Source organism: Triturus cristatus, chromosome 8 (genome assembly GCF_964204655.1).
Source record: "Triturus cristatus chromosome 8, aTriCri1.1, whole genome shotgun sequence".
NCBI classification, from domain to species: Eukaryota; Metazoa; Chordata; class Amphibia; order Caudata; family Salamandridae; genus Triturus; species Triturus cristatus.
Genome location: NC_140591.1, coordinates 7,511,335 through 7,533,957, shown reverse-complemented (window position 1 = coordinate 7,533,957; position 22,623 = coordinate 7,511,335). Strand labels below are relative to the sequence as shown.

At 45.6% G+C, this 22,623-nt stretch overlaps 1 protein-coding gene across 1 annotated transcript in view; it reads left to right on the top strand.

Moving 5' to 3' along the window:
* SPAG17 (sperm associated antigen 17) overlaps positions 1–22,623 on the top strand; it is a 1,802,643-nt gene that overhangs the window by 607,822 nt on the left and 1,172,198 nt on the right. Inside the window, exon 7 of the mRNA XM_085620708.1 lies at positions 12,376–12,483. Within this exon, the coding sequence (XP_085476834.1) occupies positions 12,376–12,483 (108 nt within the window). The remainder of the gene's footprint in view (positions 1–12,375; positions 12,484–22,623) is intronic.

Sequence of the window (22,623 nt, the reverse complement as noted above, 5' to 3'; positions counted from 1 at the left end):
GGTAAGGGGCTGCGCCGCGTGCCAGGTGACGAGCGGCCCGGAGCCTCCGGCCCCCATCGTGACAGAAGAACCAGGAAGGTACCCATGGGACAAGATTAGTATAGACTTCGGGAGCCTCCCAAACAGAAAAGTGTCGCTGGTGGTCATTGACAACTTCTCGAAATATCCCATAGTGGAAGTTCTACCGTCCACAGCCTTCATGTTCGTGGGACCAGCGCTGGAGAAAATATTTGCCATGTTCGGGCGCCCCTCGGAGGTGAAGAGTGACAATGGGCCACCCTTCCACGGTCATGAGTTCCGGGAGTTCCTTCAGCATCAGGGAGTACAACATCGGCGAATCACTCCTCAGTGGCCACAGGCCAATGGAGAAGTAGAACGATTCATGAGGACCCTGAATAAAGTGATTCGAATAGCCGGCGTGGAGCAACTAGACCCCGAGAGGGAAATCCAGCGATTCCTGGGAGAATATCGGAGCACGCCCCACTGCTCCACCAAACAAGCCCCGTGGTCTCTCATGCTCAATGGGCCCCGCCGCGATGGGCTACCCACAGTCCCTGGGTGGGCGCCCCCACCGTTCGAAGCGGAGGAGGTTTTCCAACGACGAGCATACCGCAACCGACAAGTGAGCCGGGCCAGAGGCAGTCGAGACCGCGACATCAGACCAGGGGACAGCGTCCTCGTGAAGGACAGAAGGCCGGGAGGAAAATTCAGACCCCGGTATGAACCAGGTAGTTGGACTGTGGCACAGAGGCGGGGTACAATGGTCACAGCAGAAAGAGGGGTGGACGACCACCAGGAACATCTCGTGGTTCAAACGCATTCCGGAGGCCACCGACCGCGGCCAGAGGGGGCTGGACGGAGGGGAGGAAGAGATCTCAACCCCAGAGTTGGGACCAGGACTGACGTCCAGCGGAGCCTGCAGCGCCCCAGAGCAGAGCCCTCATGCCCCGACGGAAGGTGAAGCCCCGAATAGCCACCCACCCAGCTCCGGCACTCGTGCCACTGCCAGGTATGGTCTGAGAGCGAACCCCACGCCCAGCAGCCGCCTTAAAGACTTTGCCTGCCACGCAAGTGAGTGACTGTTATGGACTTTGGTTTATTTTGTTATGCAAGTTGGGGAGGGATGTTACAGTTAGCGCTCTAGCGTTACACGCTAGAGCGCATAAGGTGACTACGCAACGCGTACGCCACGAACGTGGCGTACGCCTCTGTATAAAATAAAGGGGCGCGGCCTGCTGAGGCAGTCACGCGCCGAGACCCAGACACGAAGTGTGGCGTCCATTATTGTAGCTGCGGGGCATGTAATGAGGGCCTCCATCAGCGCTAGCGGCCCTACAACACTCTGGTTCCGTTGGCTCCTCCGGCTCCAACCGCTTCCTTCTCTTCCGGCTTCCCCCTTGTTGGTGTTCAGTGCTCCTTACATAACAAGTGTATATGTAAAGCGCACAATTTCCCGTAGGTGTCCTGGCGCTGAATAACAGATGTTTATTGTTACCCAACTCAATGGTACTCATTTTAATTGACCTCAGATGGATGAAAGGCTAAGTGGACCCATCGGGATTTGAACCTGTGACCATGAGGTCGAACACAGGCTCCTGCAGTGGCTGCTTTAGTCCACTGAGCCACCCGATCCTTCTAATGGCCAGCTGCAGTATACGTCATCGTGACGTTCCGCATCCCGCAGCCCTGTGGTCTGATCAAAGGGGCCGCTCCTCGAGATGCTGCCGTCTCTGCAGTCTTCAGGCTGGGGAAAGAGAAGAGGGCGGGTTGGGTAAGAGAAGAGGGCGGGTTGGGTAAGAGAAGAGGGCGGGTTGGGAAAGAGAAGAGGGCGGGTTGGGTAAGAGAAGAGGGCGGGTTGGGTAAGAGACGCCTTCCGTATCTTGCTGCTGACTCTAGGGGTCCCTAGGGGAGATGAAACCGTGACACCTGTATACCCTGGTGCAAGGAGAGGGCATCTGACGTCACTTCCGCCCCATTCCTTAACCCCAAAACATTTTGCATTCAGAGCGGTCATTTATGGTGCGGGCATCGTTAAAATGTGTCTGAATGAACATCATTGCTGGTAAAACCATACTCTTATTCACTGACGAAGTGAGTGCATGTTATAAACCATCATAGTTTACAGAAAACATAAACAGACATATATATTTCGACCAATGGTGCGCGATTTTCCATGGAAAGAGTTCGACCAAAAAAGACTGTGAACCCCCAACTCTGACCTTCAGATTCAGGTCCGTAACGCTCCATGTCCCCTCCATGTCACCTCCATCCATTCTGAAAGTGCTCTAAACTGAGGCAACAAACTAAAACCTACCCATCCTTCCGACAGAACAAAAACACTGAAAAATAGAAAATTAGCAGTGTGATCCTAACTTAATTTCTTTTAAAAAGTATAATACACTGAAAGGCGCATGATAAATTCTGGTAATACAAGCGGTACACGCACTGAAACCTTTATAAGAAATTTACAAAGAAAACAAAATAAGAACATAGGGCTAGAAAGAGAAATGCTGTTCCTATTACGGACTGTAACTTCCGAATTCTGCCTATCATATTAAGGGTTATGCACCTCTGTGCTGTTTCCATCCACCCCAGAAATACTTTACAACTGGGAGATAAGAAATGTCACACGGTCTGGACAACCAATTCCAGCGCAAACACCAATGATAAGGTCTAAATGAGATGACCAACATTTTCACCGGCCATCTTTACTTTTTAAATTGACAAAAATCCTTGTTAAAAGATCAGTTATTCTTTAACCAAACAGAAGTATTTTGTCATGGTAATGGTTCTCCAAATTAGTTTTTCTCCAACAAGAAGATTCACCAACCTGGAGTTGTCAAGCTGGTGGCCTCCATGAGAACGATCCCTCAGGATTGCCTTCCCTATCCCATGGGCCCTGAGGGGAACCCCTTCCCTATCCCATGGGCTGAGAAGGGAACCCCTTTCCTAACCCATAGGCTCTAAGGGCAACCCCTTCCATATCCCCTGGGTCTTGAGGGATTACATTCCCCACCTCCTGGGCTCAGAGGGGTTCCCTTCCCTATCCCATGGGCTCTGAGGGGTATCCTTCCCTATTCCCTGGCCTCTGAGGGGTTCCCTTCCCTATTCCCTGGCCTCTGAGGGGTTCCCTTCCTTGTCCCATGGACTCTGAGGGGTATCCTTCCTTATCCCATGGGCTCTGAGGGGTATCCTTCCCTATTCCCTGGCCTCTGAGGGGTTCCCTTCCCTATTCCCTGGCCTCTGAGGGGTTCCCTTCCTTGTCCCATGGGCTCTGAGGGGTATCCTTCCTTATCCCATGGGCTCTGAGGGGTATCCTTCCCTATTCCCTGGCCTCTGAGGGGTTCCCTTCCCTATTCCCTGGCCTCTGAGGGGTTCCCTTCCCTATTCCCTGGCCTCTGAGGGGTTCCCTTCCTTGTCCCATGGGCTCTGAGGGGTTCCCTTCCCTGTCCCATGGGCTCTGAGGGGTTCCCTTCCCTATCCCATGGGCTCTGAGGGGTTCCATTTCCTGGACTCTGAGCGGATCCCGTTCCCTATCTCCCAAGCTCTTTGGGGAACCCCTTCCCTATCCCCTGATCTCTGAGGGGTATCCTTCCCTATCCCCTGATCTCTGAGGGGTATCCTTCCCTATCCCCTGATCTCTGAGGGGTTCCCTTCCTTATCCCATGGGCTCTGAGGGGTTCCCTTCCCTATCCACTGGCCTCTGGGTGGTTCCCTTCCCTTTCCCATGGGCTCTGAGGGGTTCCCTTCCCTGTTCCCTGGCCTCTGAGGGGTTCCCTTCCCTATTCCCTGGCCTCTGAGGTGTTCCCTTCCTTGTCCCATGGGCTCTGATGGGTATCCTTCCTTATCCCATGGGTTGTGAGGGGTTCCCTTCCCTGTTCCCTGGCCTCTGAGGGGTTCCCTTCCCTGTTCCCTGCCCTCTGAGGGGTTCCCTTCCCTATCCCATGGGCTCTGAGGGGTTCCCTTCCTTATCCCATGGGTTGTGAGGGGTTCCCTTCCCTGTTCCCTGGCCTCTGAGGGGTTCCCTTCCCTGTTCCCTGCCCTCTGAGGGGTTCCCTTCCTTATCCCCTGATCTCTGAGGGGTTCCCTTCCCTATCCACTGGCCTCTGAGGGGTTCCCTTCCCTGTTCCCTGGCCTCTGAGGGGTTCCCTTCCCTATTCCCTGGCCTCTGAGGGGTTCCCTTCCCTATTCCCTGGCCTCTGAGGGGTTCCCTTCCTTGTCCCATGGGCTCTGAGGGGTATCCTTCCCTGTCCCATGGACTCTGAGGGGTTCCCTTCCCTATCCCATGGGCTCTGAGGGGTATCCTTCCTTATCCCATGGGTTGTGAGGGGTTCCCTTCCCTGTTCCCTGGCCTCTGAGGGGTTCCCTTCCCTGTTCCCTGGCCTCTGAGGGGTTCCCTTCCCTATTCCCTGGCCTCTGAGGTGTTCCCTTCCTTGTCCCATGGGCTCTGAGGTGTTCCCTTCCCTATCCCATGGGCTCTGAGGGGTTCCATTTCCTGGACTCTGAGCGGATCCCGTTCCCTATCTCCCAAGCTCTTTGGGGAATCTCTTCCCTATCCACTGGGCTCTGAGGGGTTCCCTTCTCTACCCCCTGAGCTCTGCGCGGGAGCCCCTTCCCTATCCCTCAAGCTCTGAGGGGAACTCCTTTCCTATCCCTTAGTCTCTGAGGGGAACTTCTTCCCTATCCTGTAGGCTCTTAGGGGAACCCCTTTATATCCCGTTGGCTCTGAGAGGAACCTCTTCCCTATCCCCTGAGCTCTGAGTGCATTGTCTTCCCTATCCCATGGGTCCTGAGGGGAACCCCTTCCCTATCACCTGGGCCCTGAAGGGAACCCCTTCCCTATCCCCTGGGCCCTGAAGGGAACCCCTTCCCTATCCCCTGGGCCCTGAAGGGAACCCCTTCCCTATCCCATGGGCTGGGATGGGAACCCCATTCCCTAACCCATAGGCTCTGAGGGGAACCCCTTCCCTATCACATGGGCTCTGAGGATAATCCCCTTCTCTATTCCTCAGCTTCATGTGTAATATTCCCTGACACTTCTCATAGTCCTTTATGGTGTAAGAGTCTGGAAGGCAGGTCACACTCCCAGGAAGGACATCTGTGAGGGAGAGCTGGAATGGCAACTGAAAGGAGGAGTCTCGGTGATACCAGCCAATGGATATGGCCCGAAAAGATCACCGACGGCTGCGAAGCCCAACTTGAAGAGGATTGGATTAGGCAGATGCCAGGGAGAATACTTTAAGGAGTTAAGGATCTAAGTGTAGGAATGGTGGGATACTGTTTGAAATGTCAGAAAATGTTGTCTGCTAGAGCCTTGCTTTATTGTTCAATTTGCTCTTAAATTCATAAACAAATATATATATCTCAAAACAATACCCTTTCAGGCTTAGCATGCCGAATAAATTACGCAATTTTTATAGCTAATTAGCTATCTATCTATCTAGATAGATAGATATCTATCTGTGTGTGTATATGTATATATATATATTTTTTTTCTTTTTCTGATGGATAAATCTGCTTGAAGATTCCACACCTTTTGAATATACCCCCAAGTACAGCACTCTACAGAAACCTTTCTCTATAGCTCTCCCACGTTGATGAGGACATCATAATACCACGGATCTGCAAGCATCTCCGCGTGACGTCTTCAGAGCCATAGGAAGACATCATTGGCGTGCTGAGACCAAACGGTTTTTCCAGGCTCAAAATTTTGGGGGAGATTTCATCTGTTCATTAGGCACAACTTTGTTGCTGGTGAAGATGTCTTTGCCGAGGAATTTGGGTTTTAAACCCTGCAGGTAATGCAGCATTCATATGTCCATCACTGACCCGCATGAAAACTGTCTCTGGTGTTTGTCGTCAGACCATGACTTTGAAGCCTACTCATGTTGCCAGATGAATCTGAAGGCCTTGACGGAAAGGGAGGCAAAGCTGTTCATGGCAAAGGTAAAGAGGCAGAAGAGAGGTCGTCAGAGGTCTCGACCTCTCCCAGAGTTGCCATCTCCCCACACTTCAAGGTCATCCAAAAGAAAACATAAGAAAAAGTGGCATCACGGGTCTCAACGTTGTTCTTATAAATGTGGTTCACTGAGGTCAGCGTGCCTGGATCCGAAGCTTCGGGAAGAAAGAGGAAAGTTATCACTGACTCCATCTCCGAGGATGTCTCTGACTTCCTACCCGGGCCAAGGCCGATGACGCAATGCAGGAGGTGGGGAGTCGGCAGGGACCGCAGGTTCCTTGAGGCTCCCACCACAGTCCCCAACACTACAAAATAGGTGCCCTGGGTGGAACCAGGGTACCCACACTGGAGGCCAGGCCGCGGGGTTGGGCCCTTCTCCTTTTAAATGTATGACTTTTTTTTTAAAAGGTCTGAACCTTCCCGATGGGGTCCCCGGAGGCGAAATCAGCCTGGGAAAGGAGGCCAAAAGGACCCCTTCCCTTTAAGTTATCAACCTAAACAGCCTGATTAAGAGGACTTCGGAGGCCACACACCCTTTCACCACCACTTTGCAAATGTGCCTTCTGGCACACTGCTGTTTGGGGAAGGAAGTCTCCTTGACTCCTGAGGGTCCTTGGGTTCAACGAGACCTCCTGTTACCTCCAGTAAGTCCCACACAGCGGGATTGCTGAAAGGTCTTTGATGGCCCTTTCTCCACCATTCTGCAAACACACCTCCTGGCGCACTACTGGTTGGGGGATGAACTCCTCTTGGAAGATGAGGGTGCTTCGGGGACAAGAAGCCATTCTGTTACCTCCAGTAAGTGTGACACAGCGGGATTCGTGAGAGCTGGTTAGAGGAAATTAATGTCACTGACCATGTCATAAATGATGTAATATGTGAGGTCATAAGCAGTGCATTGTGGGGGCATAAGTTATAATTAGCTCAGCTAACTATAACTGCTGAATCTCTCTGGTTTTGTACTAGTCAAATGTCAACCTAACTATGACGTCCTTGTAACCTTTGTTTTATTCAGTGAATATATATATATATATATATATATATATATATATATATATATCCAAGCTCGGTCTCCACTTTACTGCATCCGAAGCACTCACGGGTGGGTGCGGTTAGCGGTAGTGGACGCCGCTTTAAATTAAAGCTCAAATTCTCCTTCTTCAACGAAGAATTACCGCACTCAGGGGGGCATTGAACGTTACTTCTTTATTCAATGGCCAAACTGCAGACAACAAACAAAACAAACGCGTTTCGGCGAAAGCCTTCCTCGGTGTTCATTACACATTGAAAGAGGGCATGTTTAAAAGCGTGATCATGGAGCTGCAAAATCAAGAAAGGACAATATACATTTGTCAAACATGGGGGCCATTTTGAAGTAGTGCATTAAATTCATGCATGCATATCATTGCAAATACTATTCACATGTTTAATAAACTTAAAATAGCGAAAATACTAAAATATCGCCGTGTATCGGCATATTTGACCCCCTGATCGTCATGCATCTCCAAAGTCAAGAAGGGACCAATTCGCACTTATCAAAAATATCGCCGTGTATCGGCATTTAATTATTTAATTGATTCAGCCGTATATCGGCATACGTCCCTTCTTGTCATTATTCTTATCACGCTGGAATCAATATACTTAAATCAAAAACCATTATAATAACACAAATATTATCTGAATTTATATGGATACAGCAAGAAAATTTATGAACTAAATGTATCTCCAGGACTACCTTTATCTATGAGCCTAAATGAACTACAAGCTCCTCTCCACTGTTAAGTCCTCTAGGATACTTAGTCTGTAAGTCAATAATGTATCTTGACTCAAGTCTTCTTAAACTGCGTGTTCTATTGCCACCCCTTATATTTACAGGAACATAGTCAAGTCCAAAATACTGCAATACATTTCTGTTGCTTTGGTGACAATCTGCAAAGTGGCGTGCCACAGGATATGCCGTATCCACTTTGTCTATGGCCCTTAAATGTTCCAAAATCCTGATTTTTAACTGATGTATTGTACTGCCTATATAGCGTAATCCACAAGGACACACTAGGCAGTAAACTGCAAAGGGGGTACTGCAGGTCAAGAATTTAGTTATCATCCTTATTCTTTTGGTATCAGGTATATTATATGATAGGACTCTTCTACTGTTCGAACAGGCTTTACACCTGTTACAAGGAAAAAATCCTTTCATATCTTTTAAAGTACCTCTCCGTTCAGGGATTATCTCAAGATGGCTTTTTACCAGCATATCTCGTAGTGACCTCGCCTTTTTAAAGGTCACTAGAGGGAAGGGCGGAATTTCCTCACTGATGACAGTGTCTGTTTTGAGGATGTGCCATTTTTTTCTTAACATCCGTTTTAAATAATTGGCTTCCGAAGAATAAGGGGTAACCATCCGGAATTTACCCTTTTCTTGTGTCTCATCCTGTACAGTTTTATCCATAAGCAATGTGTTTCTTGGAATCTTTCTCACTTTTTCTAGAGTTTTTTCTAGAGTCTGTGGTTCATAACCTCTTACAATGAATCTCGCCATACATTCCGAAGCAGCTGCCTCAAAATCTATCTCCCTGGTGCTATTTCTTTTTAATCTTAAAAATTCACCATACGGGATACTCTGAATGAGTTTGGGCGGATGGTTGCTAGTCGCGAACAGTGTGGAGTTCCCTGCCGTTGTTTTGCGATATAATGCAGTCTGTATTTTGCCATCATCAATGAACACCCGTAGGTCCAGGTAGTCCGCTGCCACCGGACTAACTGTGCCAGAAAAGTGCAGATTGAGGTTATTGTTATTGAGGACTTCAATATATTTATACGCTGAATCTGTTGTCCCTTGCCACACAATGAACAGGTCATCGATATATCGATGCCATTCCACAACTCTCCCACTGTTCTGACCTTCATAGGTTTTGGGAACCTGCTCCTCCCACCAGCCTACGAACAAGTTCGCATAGCTGCGCAAAGCAGGTGCCCATTGCCGTGCCCGACTTCTGTCTGTAATGTTGAGCTTCAAACAAAAAGATATTATTTTCCAGACAAAATCTCAAAAACTCAATCAACATCAAATTGTGTTCCGCATAGCGGAGTTGACGTTTGTTAAGATAGAACTGTACAGCCTCTATGCCATGTCCATGTTCTATACATGTGTATAGGCTGGTTATATCTAAAACCATCAACAAGTAAGATGAGTCCCATTTCATGTTGGATATCTTGTTCAGAAAATCCTTAGTGTCCTTAACATATGAGTGAAGTTGCATTACAAAAGGAAACAGAAAATGATTAATAAACATAGATAGATGTTCTGTCAGACTGTTCACAGATGACACGATGGGTCTACCAGGAGGATCCATATTGTCCTTATGTAATTTAGGAATATGGTAAAAAGTGGGTATCATAGGATTGTTACTTCGAAGAAACATATGTTCATCTGTACCCAACATAGCTTTCATGTACCACTTCTGGATTAGTCTATCATAGACGAAACGCGTTTGTTTTGTTTGTTGTCTGCAGTTTGGCCATTGAATAAAGAAGTAACGTTCAATGCCCCCCTGAGTGCGGTAATTCTTCGTTGAAGAAGGAGAATTTGAGCTTTAATATATATATATATATATATGTATGTATATTCACTGAAAAAAACATAGGTTTCAGGCACGTTATAGTTAGAAATTAGCATCACTGATGACATCTCAAATGCCATCACCTATGGTTTTTTCAGTGAATTTCTAAGGTTTTTTTAAATGCTAATTCCTAACTATAACGGCCCTGAAACCTCTGGCTTTTTCAGTGAATTTCAAAGGTTTTTTAAATGATCATTTTTAAATATATCAATTGTTATTTTTAGTTTTTTTATACTGTTTTTCTACATTTTTTAAACTATTTATTTTTACATATTTTATTTTTTAAATTACATTGCATATTTTAATATAAATTGAAAAAAAGTCGTGCACCCAATGCGCTAGAAGTCGTGCACTTAACGTGTAGGAGTCGTGCACCTAGCACGTGCACACCAGGGGGCCGCACTGAGCACCGCGCTGGGTGCGCGACTCCTAATTTGCCCGTCAATTTTTTTTTAGCACCTATCACTAATTTCTATTGTCCCCGGGGACCCCATCCCCCAGGGCCTATATACAACGTTGGGGACCGTGGGGGGAGCCCCAATGCCCCCACGGTCCCAGCCGGCTCCCCGCGTCGTTCGGGAGCCGGCATTGCTTTTCCACACGGGGAGCTGCTAACATGCAATTCCCCGTGTGGAAAAGCAATATGGTTTGCATTTTGAAAGAGGGAGCAGGTTTCCTTCTCTCTCTTTCAAAATCCAAACCAAGTTTGCTATGACAGGGTGGGAGCCTCGGCTCATGCCCTGCGATAGCAAACAGCAGTGTCCCGGGGGTGGGCACCCCGAGACAATGCAGGAGCCGGCCCTGGGTGGTGGCGGTCCCCAGGGCCATCGTCGGCTCCAGGAGGGGGGCCATGCGGCCCCCCTCCCAGAATATAAAAAGCCCCGGGGGTGGTGGTCGCCGGGGCTTGGGGGGGGCCTTTGAGCCCCCACCACCCATTTATTTTGTAGCCCTGGGGGTGTGGGGCCCCTCTGGGCCCCCCATCAAATTTTATGTTTTTTGCCCCCGGGGGCTAATTATTAAAGAAGCGCAGGTATAGAGGGTCAGGGTATTTCTACCCTGCCCCCTTTATACGTTTTGCACACTTCATCCACTGATTTCTTAAGCCTCGCTTCTACTGAGGCACAAAATGGCTGCCAACACTTCCTGGTTTGGAGTGTTTACAGCCAGTTGACAGCCAATTAGCATGCAGCTCGTGATTGGGAGGGTGCGCACTGGGTGCGCATAGGGTGCGCGGATCCTCCGAAGCCATAGATATATCTATGATTTTACTTTTGATTTGCTCAGCAACTACTGAACGGATTAACACCGTTTAACCAAAAGGCACAAGTGTGAACCAAGGGCTACCTCTTTGCCAAATTATGTGTAATTCCGTTCAGCAGTTCGGGCTGCAGCTGCGATTAACAGTTCCTATGGAAAATTTCATGGGGAAAACACGTTTTGGGACCCCCCCTTTTTTCTCGGCCCCTACTTGACGAATCACCCGAGACTTTCAGGATAGGAGCGGACCAGAGCGCCTCACCAGTTTTGAAAATTTCGCGAAGATTCAACAACCGGCACCAAAGTTATTCCAAATAGAATGTTGCGGATTTCCTATGGATAATAGGTCCTAACTATAACTACCTACTGGCGGCCGCCAGTAGGTAATAAATGTATATATATGTGTGTGTGTGTGTGTGTTTCTTATGAGATTGTCTATAGAGCTCATGAATAAACTATTGACTTTGCAGTTCATTTGCATGTGGTTATTTCATTAATATGACATGCACTGTATATCACGTATTCGTGTTGGAAATGTTAGTTCATCCGTTCACCTTAAAGGCTCCTTTTCGACGTGGGAGAGCTATGGAGAAACGTTTCCTTGGAATGCTGCATATGGGGTATTTTCAAAAGGTGAGAAATCCACAGGCAGATATTGAATCCACCAGAAAAAAACTTTACCAAACGAAAGTAACTTGTTCATATATATGAATTCCATTGTCCCACCATTCCTGAATTCAGGTGGAAAAGGCATGACGGAGAACGAGTCTTATAAGTAAGTAACATGCCTTCATAGCTACAGTTTTGTGACCTTTGGCTAAAATGCAGTAGGGAATCCAAAGATGAATTATATTTGGAGGTGGTTGGTGCAATGTATTATTGTTTAGTGTGAAACATTTGTAAGATACGCTCTCTGCATATCAAAAGCAGGTGCTACCACTTCTTTACTAAGGTAGGCAGTTTACGTGGAGGTCTGTAAGACAGCTATTGGGATCTCAAATCACATCTTCACTTCAATTAACATGTTTGGACAGTGACACATGGGAATTCTGCTCTGTCACCTTATCACGGGATCCTACCTTTGAACTCTCCCTCCTCTTCAACAGCACTGCTGACATAGGCATTCAAGATTGGAAAATATGCACGTGTAATGTATATCTGACCTTGTTATCTGTGCTCCTTCCAATAATTCCATCCATTTAGCACCTCTTTCTTGTCCATGATGGCTGACCAGCCTGTTGGCATCTATTATTTGGGAGCAGTTTATCGATAGCTATTGACAGTTAGTGGCCTTTTCAAGAGACAGTGAAATGTTAGGTGATCTGGATATCTTCTATTGTAGCTCTTGGTCGCTGCCACTTTGGTCAGCTTCTAACAAGGTGAACTGCAGGGAATTATTTTAAATGTTAACTGTATTGTAGATTGCTTGGATACAACATACAGAAGTTCTCATTCTCAGCAATAACTACAGAGAGAGCACCCCTAACTGGATGTGTTTAGGCCTTTACATGTATGTATTTATTCATATGATCTATACAGAGCAGCCTCTTACAAAAGCCGCATCTCTGCATGTGCGTGTCGACCAACCAAAAACAGAAGAGGATAAAGGTGGACCGAAGTCTGGACCTGAGGTGGCCAAGGAAGAAGGTAAACACCAAATTAGATATTTGATTATAGCGCATGTGATAACTGAAGGACTTTGGTGGTATCGTGAAGGACATCATTCTCGTTGATGCGTGAAGACCTCCCTCACCTCTGAATCATCTCATGCTCTAGATTGTAAGTGTGTAGTGCTTGTGCCACATGGTGGTGATGGACTTCAAGCTGAATCCAGTCTTTCAGGGAGTGCGATGCATGACACCGAGGAGGAGAAGAGCCGCCACTAGAAATGTCTTCTCAAAGTAACGATCTGATCTTTCTTTGCTTGTCAGATAGTGTGTCACCAGGTTTGTACTAACTGTAGTTTGTGGAGTCATTGTCTTGGAATCCTGGTGAAGAGGGAGGCGCAGTAATTATGTGATTGCTCTGATGAAGTCTACCTTTTTTGAGTAATGAAAGTGGAAATGCAATGTCTTCTGTCGGACTTGGAGTAGAGTTTAATGTTGACCTGGTTGTTAGCTACATGTGAATTATTTGCCTTTACACCATTGAAAGGATGTTTCTGTCATGTGTCCCTCGGAGGCCTCTCAGGATCGGCTCGTTGCCTCAAATGGGTCCACCTATTGACACCCTTAATTCCGAGTTGCTATCATAGCACGGAAGCTTAAGGTGGTCAATCGGGGGAAGGAAAGGATGGGGACAGCGGGGAGGGAGACCTGTAAATGCAAAAGAGATATTCAAACCACTGGGTACACACACCTTTACACAACCAACAACTTTTAGGGTAAACCCTTCTATCTAATATACCTGTAAAGAAAAATAACTTCCAACTATGAAGGATGATGCAGGCTTTCAATGTTCCCCAAGCATTACCATGGGTGTGTGCACGTTGTGGTTCCTATAAGGCACATGATGGTTAACTAAAAATAGAAACAACGGTCAGACTTCGACACAATGTGAACTAGGCCGTTGTGTTTCCTTTTACTTCAGCACCCCCTCTTACCCACCATGCTCTTGGTTATGTCGGGCATCACAAGGGCGGAAGGTGTAATGTCCACCTCTCACTGTTCCCCCCTGCTACAAGACGGGCAACAAAACACAAAGCACTCTGGTTAACATGAATAGTGGATACTGCCAAGCACTGTGATTGACGACTTGATTAACTCTCACTGTACACGATCTGTATTCATAAACAAGGTTTTTTTACTCCCAGCGTGTTACGTCACACACATTCAGTATTCGTGAGCAAAGTGAGTATTCCCAGCGTATTACATCACACACATTCAGTATTCGTGAGCAAAGTGAGTATTCCCAGCGTGTTACGTCACATACATATAATACTTCGTAAATGTCTTAAATACCACCTGGTATGTTTGCGGCAAATCAGGCTTGTTTCAAATGCGCCTTCAGTTATTAACAATGAACTGTCTACCAGTACCTAGATGCGCATTCTAGTTTCCGAGATGCAAAACACTTGGTAGCTCCTCAAGCAGTAACTGTAATGAACGATGGTGTCACCGACACCCTTACCGCACTCCAACGATCTCCCTGGTTGATCTCCGAGCCTCCGGATCACCCACTCAATCAGAATAATCTGCGGCGTCTTACCCGACGATGCCGGCTTTCATAGCCTGTTGGACGTTTCTCCTTACACTTCCGGTGCGTGCGGAACGTAGCGCTCGGGCTGATGGGAAAGGTAGTTCTTTGGCGGTGCTTGAGGGTTGTGACCGATTTCTCTCTCCCAGCCTGATTGTAACTGCCGTAATACGGCCAAATAGGTTCTTCCGTAACGAGGAAAAGCACTTTAATACAGCGTTTCTGAAGCCAGAGGTGCCACAATCGAGAAGCTGGTTTACTTACAAGTATTGCCGGGATTGTAGCAATACAAAACAGTGCATAACTTTGGGATGAACAGTTAGTTTGGATGCATGCCTGAGGTTAGAGAATTTAGCAGGGTTTGCTGCAGTGGGTGATCCTGACAAATTGAAAGCTATGGTCACTCAACGTTTGGTTAATGAATCCTGAATGGTAAAGACTTGATAGTTAAATGCAGGCTGCAGACCATTGCGGAGTGAGAGCATCTTTGCTCCTCAGTGTTGGTTGTTTGGTGTGCCTTCAGGCCCTCCTCTCGTGAAACTGAATGGAAACCCATGAGGTGAAAGGAAATGCCGTTGCTGGGTGGATGCAGTAATGTGTGAAGCTACCAGTGCTTCATTATGCTCACAATGTTCTCAGCTTTGTGGCAGAAATAAGGATGTTTGCTGCTCAAGAAGGTTAGAAAGGCTCTTCGGTGGAATTTTAAGATGATTCTTTTGTTGCCTCTCTTAGGGATGCAGAATTATACATGTACCTTTGTGAGCAAGTTAGGATTAATTGCCTTTCTAGAGCTCTGTGATTCTTCTACAAAGGTTGTCTTCTTACTGCGAATGGAGCATGTCTGGGATAACCCCGGCCTAGCATGGAAAGCGAAGATCCACGGAGCATGTCTGGGATAACCCTGGCCTAGCGTGGTAAGCGAAGATCCACGGAGCATGTCTGGGATAACCCTGGCCTAGCGTGGAAAGCGAAGATCCACGGAGCATGTCTGGGATAACCCGGGCCTAGCGTGGAAAGCGAAGATCCACGGAGCTTGTGTGGATGGTTCTGAATATGGTCCAGGAGAGCATCAGCAGCTTGGAATGCAGTAGGGCTCAGCTTACTGATGCTATTGAATCATGGTTAGATAGAGCTCGCTGCCATCATCTACACTAGTCTTGCGTCACTAAGGTGACTTGAACGAAATAAGAGTATGTTCAGGCACTAAGAATGAGGTCAATGATGAGGAGGGGTGTCATTTATTGTCCAGTAAGCAACCTTTACTGTGAGCCTGGCCATGGTGCAAACTCATCAGTGTGAGCATTGTTGTGTTCCTCGAGCTGGAGGATGAAATGCCCCATTATTGATGTAGGTTGCCAAAGCATCCTAGACATTTGTCTCATTGGTGGTTTAGTGAGTAAAGCTTGGAAGGGACATAACAACATTCTTGAATGTTATGTTATGTTACGTGGGTATTTATATAGCGCACGTACACCAACAGGTCTCTTGGCGCTGGGAGTATGGATATATGAGGCTCCTTCTGCCAGTATGGGACAACACTCAGTATTGGAGAAACAGAGAGATGCTTGCGACTACATAGCAACTTTGTGGCATGGACAGACATATAGTGATGAAAGCACCTGTCGATCATGCCAGGTGATGCATCTTAGAGACATGTAAGGATTTGAGGTGGTTGGATGGACCATTTGGACACAGCTGTTTGTGGTGGTAGCTCTGCTTCAGCCACCTTCTGGAGTTTGCTATGGTAATGTATGTTCTGGATAGAGGTCGCCCGTCAGTCCAATGTTAAGTTATCAAAAGAAAATGCGAATATGCTGCCACTGTTGTAGCACTGTACTCAATTGTTTATGTTTTTAAATGACTCATAATGAGTATTTTGTTTCGGACTAAAATAGTTTTTTGGATTGTAGTAAATTCTTCACTGAATTTAGTGCTTTGTCAGGTGAAGAAGTAATTTATACTGATGATGGAACTAGTGGTTGTACATTCAAGGAAGGATCAATGAATGTCCAGTGGATAAACTACAGAATAGTTTCACACCTGGTGAATTAGAAATGATTATCATCAAGTCCACACATCATCTGACCTGCAAACATCCCTTGGCCCAACCACATCTCTCCCACAATAGCAAGCCAGTCATGATGCATGATCTCAGCTGCATCATATGTTAATCCAATACAACTACCCATTAACCACAACAATGAGGATTTGGCTACTAGGTAGTCGTAAATGGCGGTCTTACTTTGACTAGAAATTAGTGAAGTTCTCCAGTATTTAATCTTTCATAGATTCACATGCTTCTATGAAAGATATCAATACTGCTGAACCATAGTGTACAGGTAACTAACTAGTTTTTTCTCCAGTATTGAATCTTTCATCGATTCACATGCTTGTATCTTCCCTGTCGTCATGGTGGGAGATACAAGCATGTGAATCTATGAAAGGTATCAATACTGGAGAACCATAGTGTACAGGTAAGTAACTAGTTTTTTCTGTCCCTTCGATGACAGTAGGGGGATGATGTGGAGAGACAGGTAGAGGACCGAAGGTAAGATGATGTGCTGGTACCAGTCGATGACGGTAGGTGAGATGATGTGGTGGAATCAGTGGATGACTGAAGGTGAGATGATGTGGTGGAATCAGTGGATGACCGAAGGTGAGATGATGTGGTTGAACCAGTGGATGACCAAAGGTGAGATGATGTGGTGGAACCTGAGGATAACTGAAGGTGAGATGATAAGGAGAGACCAGTAGATGCCTGAAGGTGAGAAGATGCGGAGAGATCATTGGATGACTGAATATGAGATGATGTAGTGGAACCAGTAGATGACTGAAGATGAGATGATGTGGTGGAACTAAAGGTGATATGATGTGGTGTAACCTTTAGATGACTGAAGGTGAAATGATGTGGTGGAACCTGTGGATCATGGAAGGTGAGATGATACGGAGAGACCAATAGATGACTGAAGGTGAGAGGATGCGGAGAGACCACTGGATGACTGAATATGAGATGATGTAGTGGAACCACTGGATGACTGAAGGTGAGATGATGTGGTGGAACTGAAGGTGAGAAGAGGTGGTGGAACCTTTGGATGACTGAAGGTGAGATGATGTGTTGGAACCAGTGGATTGCTGACAGTGAAATGATTGGGTGGAAACAGTCGATTGAAGGTGCAATGATGTGCTGGAACCAGCGGATGACGGGAGGTGAAATGATGTGGTGAAACCAGTGAATGTTTGCAGTTGAGATTATGTGGTGGAGCCAGTGGATGATTGAAGGTGAGATGATACGGAGAGACCAGTGGATGACTGAAGATGGGATGATAGGGTGGAACTAGTGGATGAGTGCATGTGAGATAATGTGGTAGAACCAGTGGATGAATGAAGATGAGATGATGTGGTGGAACCTGTGAATCACTGAAGGTGAGATTATGTGTTGGAAACAGTGGATTGAAGGTGTAATGATGTGTTGGATCCAGTGGAATTTGCAGGTAAGATTATGTGGTGGAACCAAGTCAAGTCAAGTCAATAAACTTTATTCGGTTGTGCGAATTGACAACCATAAAAGCATTTACACTACATTTAAAAAGAACACATTAATACATAAAGATAAAATACAGTTGTAAGATAAGCAGGTGAAGACAAATATACAACAAGCATTCAGAGTATTTTGTGGAGTCCATTATAAAAAAGAGGTAATAGCAATTCATATATTATTTTTATCCTTCCATACTATTTCTAAATTTTACTGCCAATTTTAAAAAACTACATAGATACAAGGTATATTCACAACTTAATAGCTGTAGAAAGTGCAGTGCAGGACGATATTGTATAAAATTTAGTTTTTTCAGACAGGGTTTTAAATATAGATTCCTCGGTACAGTATAAAAGGGACAAAAGAAAAGAAAGTGTGCCAGGTCTTGCGGAGACATATCGTCGCAGCCGCAAGCCGGCAACACTTGTCCACGATGAGATCCCCTAGGTACAGCCAGCAGAAAATGAAACAGATTAAACCTGAACCTGATCAGTAAGAAACGGTCATAACTGGACAATTGCCAGGATAAATAGGGTTCCATGAGCAAGGTGCTTTTTACTAATACATGATTACGAACACTTTCTTTTTTTAGCTCACGTGATTCCCTATCTTGGATTCTAAGATCAATAAAAGCTTTCTTGACCGTTATAACATCCTGTTTAGTGATCGATTCAGGGGATAAAAAGAGTTCAGGGCGACCTAGATCAGCAAAGCACTTAAAAAGATACTTTAACCAGGGAACCTTCATCCTGTTGTCCCATGTGAGTGACTCTCTTAAAATAAGCTGGGTTAGTGGAATGTTATCATTTAACCAACAATTCATCCAGCATAACATGGGATTAACAGCAATCTTGTCACTTACGAAGGAAACCCCCAGTTCCTCGTGCACGGAGAAGTTGGCCGTGCCCCTGGGAACCCTTAATACTAATTTCAAGAAGTTATTTTCAACAGTCTGTAAGGGATCCGGAGGAACATAACCCCAAATTTCACTTCCATAGCACGCTGTGGAGACACTTTTTGCTTGGTAAAGTTGGAGCAAGGCGGCAACTGGACTATTGCCCACTTTCTTAGAAAAGTCCATTATTGCCGCGTTTACCCTAGTGACTTCTCCCTTCTTTTTTTCAATCACGGGTCCCCAATTTAATTGACTGTCAAAGAGGACCCCGAGATAGGAAAATGTATGTGTAGTAGGAATACGTACACCATTTACATTTAGGCAGTTTACTTTTTTATTTCCCTGTCCGACCTTCATTATGTATGATTTAGAGTTATTAATGCTTAACTCTCTTGAGGTCATGAAAGAATGGAAGGAGTCTAGTAAGATTTGTAGTCCGTTTGCTGTTCTTGATAGGAGAACTGCGTCATCCGCATATAAAAGGACTGGCAGCCCCCTACGGCCTATGTACGGATAATCCGTATTGGTGCTTAAAAGATGCTCTTCCAGATCATTTATGTATAAGTTAAAAAGGAATGGGGCCAGGATGCAGCCTTGTCGGACACCACGATGCACCCCAAAGTCTTTGGTCACATTCAGGTCTTGGGTGAATCTGACATTTGCATTGGTGTCCGAGTGCATATCATCTAACAAATCAACTAAGTTTGGATCCACACCCATTTTTAGCATGGCGTCCCAGAGCTTCCCCCGGCTCACACAATCGAAAGCCGAGGAAAGATCCATGAACGCCATATGGATCGTTCCTCTTCGAGCCTTAGTATACTTCGCGATGATGAGGTATAAGTTTAAACATTGTGAAATCGTAGAATGACCAGGCCTGAATCCATACTGGATTGAAGATATTATATTATTTTCTTCTGACCATCTGACCAATCTGTTCAAAATTACTCCTCCCACAACTTTAACCACGGAGTTTATTAAAGATATTGGTCGATAGCAGGCAGGGCTACTGCGGTCTCCTTTTTTAAAAATAGGCACAATAGTGGATACCCCCCATGATTTTGGGCATCCACAAAGCACAGCAGCATTAAGTACAGCTGTAAGGACCGGTGCCCAGAGTGTTATACAAGATTTAAAAAGATCAGGAGGGAGACCGTCAGGTCCTGGGGCCTTGTTGTTTGATAGGCCTTCTATGCCCTTTATTACCTCATCAGTTGTGAAGAACAGGGATTTTTCACTAATTTCTTTTAGACTGCATTGTACCTGGGAACCATTACCTTTAAAAATGGAACTGAAGTGGTTAATCCAAACTTCTTCTGGGATTTTGGTGCCTGTACTTGAAATACTGGGATGATCAAATAAGGGCTTGTTAATGATCTCCCAGAACTTAGAGCTATTTTTTAGTATCTCTGGATCTAACAAGGACTCCCAAACGCTTTTCTTAATAGCACGTTTGCGAATGGCAAGAGACTTTTTGTACTCAGCCCGCAACACCCTGATGGTTGAAGGATCTCTCTGGTTTGTTTTTAATGCTTTCTTGAGCTCGCGACTGGCCTTCGAACAGTTGCTGTCAAACCATTTTGGATTATTGGATGAGTTAGCTATCCTCTTAGCAGGTAACGTTAAAAGTGACTCCACCTTTTTAGCAATCTCATTAAAAGACGTCAGAATTTGTAATGGTGCTGAAGCAGTAGATGTACATGTTATCAGATCATGATGGCATACATTGTTGATAGAAAAATAAAATTGCTTACAGTCCACCATTGACCACTTTAAGCGTCGCTTACCATTAATACATTTAATGGTACCACAGTCCTCTCGAGGGTTATGTTTTTCGAGTAAGTTCACACCCATAGTAATACATAAAGGATTGTGATCGCTAAAAATGCTTGAAATAATCGAAAAATCCCCAACAAAATTAACAAATTCTGCCGATAATAGAATATGGTCTATATATGACCCTGTTGCGTGACCTTTAAAAGTAGGGGTTGAAAATACAGTTTGTTCCTCAACTATTGACATAGCAGTGAAAAGGTTATATTCATTCATTAAGTCATTTAAACATGAACCCCTTCGCGAGTGATCAAAGTGTATTCCTTCCAGATTGTTACAACCCAAATGACCAACAGGACTCAGGCTAGGATTCCCACATAAATGAGTGTTGAAATCACCCGCTATTATCTTAAGGCGGGGAAGGGAATCATCTTTGGCCCTTAGGAATTCACGCAATGACTCCATATTGCAATCGCCAGACTGACTCACTGCGTTATAAAAGTTGATCAGAGCAAAACTTGTACTGCCCCTCTTAAATTCGACAACCTGAATATTATTATTGCCAGAGTGATGTACAGTTTTAAGGCATATTAGTGATAAGTTAACAAGGATTGCCAAACCCCCTTTAGCTCTACCACTAGGTGAAGGAACTGCCGAAGTTATAAAACTCTCATAACCGTCAATGTGTATATTTTTCCCCACTGCCCAGGTTTCTTGGAGGCATATAACGGGGTAATTTTTAACAAAGGATAACCAATCTATATTAAACAATTTATCCTGCAGTCCAGCTATATTCCAGGATAATAGCCCCTCCTTATATTTAATTGGTTCATGTTGTATTATAGCCACATTTCCACATACAATTTGAGTGATAGGTGTTAAGCCTGTACAGCAGCGTACCCCATCTGTCCCGGGATTAGCCGAAGAACAAGCTTGAGGACAGGCTGGGTTTATATCAGTGGGTAAACCTGGTATATCTATTTGATTCCAGCCAACCAAACCCCCATCCTTACTGCCTTGCGGTTCTAACCCTTGTAGAATATCTCCAAAGTCTGTAACTTCTGGCAATCGGTCGGTGGGGAGGAGGTTAGAAGATGTGTCAGGTAGTCATTCCACCCCATCCAGTCCCCCCTCATCTGAGAAGATGCCATACCTATTGGAGATGGGGATGTTAAAGTGATTATTAAAATGAGTAGAGTAATATTGATCTGGAGGGGGTGGTCGTATTGGACGTTCCCTTCTATCCTGACTATACCCCCAGTTATTAGTTGGTACCTCAAAACCCCAGCCATTAGATGTCGCTGGCCATATAGGCCTGGTGAAATTATGGGTAGGCTTAGGATAGGACATGCTCCGCTGTTTTTTGCCGAAAAATTCTAGGGTGAGAGGAATGATGGTACCTCTTCTGCGCTGCGGCGGCAAAATATTTGGCAGGATGTTTGGTAAAACTGTAGAATTGGCAAAATTTATAATAATGCAGTCACCCTTGAATTTTTTAGGGTTTTGACCTATCCATGGGACCCTTCTGGCTGACTTAATGTCACCAGCTAGCTGTTGTTTCCCCCACGGGGCCAGCTGCATATTGCCTGATAACCAGTGCAGGGCCTTACTTGTTACTGCCGGGGGGGATTCTGATTGGTCTGGGGCTAGTGGGGGGACGTTAGCCAATACCAGTACTAATGGAGCCGCATCTTCCAGAAACTGTACCATAACTTCTTCTGTAGTAGGTGCAGGTATTACAGGTGGAATTGGGGGTAATGTATCTCCTGGCAGTAAATGATGTGTCGCTGTAGTTGAGGACTGTTCCTGTAGATTTGCGTGTATAGTGTTTGAGGTAGTGCCTCCCTCAGATGAAGGAAAAAGAGCCTCTTTTACGGGTAGAGCTAGGCTGGTAACTGTGTCTGATATATTAGACACAGCTTCTACTAACTTTTTTTGATCTGCACCTAGTTTCTTTATATCAGCAGTTAGCTTGTCCAATTTGGTCACTACTGGTTTAATTAAGATTTTAAGTTTAGTGTCAATTAAATCAGCTAATCTTGATAATAACTCCTCATCCACATTATACTTCTCGGGTTCTTCTACTTTCCCCCTGCTTTTGTCCCTACTTCTCACGGGTGACGCAACCCTCTTCTTCCCTAAAAGAACTCCACCACGGTATAATTGAGTTTTTCTACATTTTCTGATGGCACGTGGCGCATGATCTAGAACTGGGGGATCAGCTTCATTATTTGGCTGCTCACTCTCCTGCACAATTTGATCTTGGTCTTGATCAGTGTCAACTACCTGACATTCCGAGTCATTAGCCCGAGCTATGTCTTGACCCTGTGTTGTACGAGTACTCAGGTTTGAAATGCCATGTTCTAAGGTATCAGAGTCTAAAACTGCA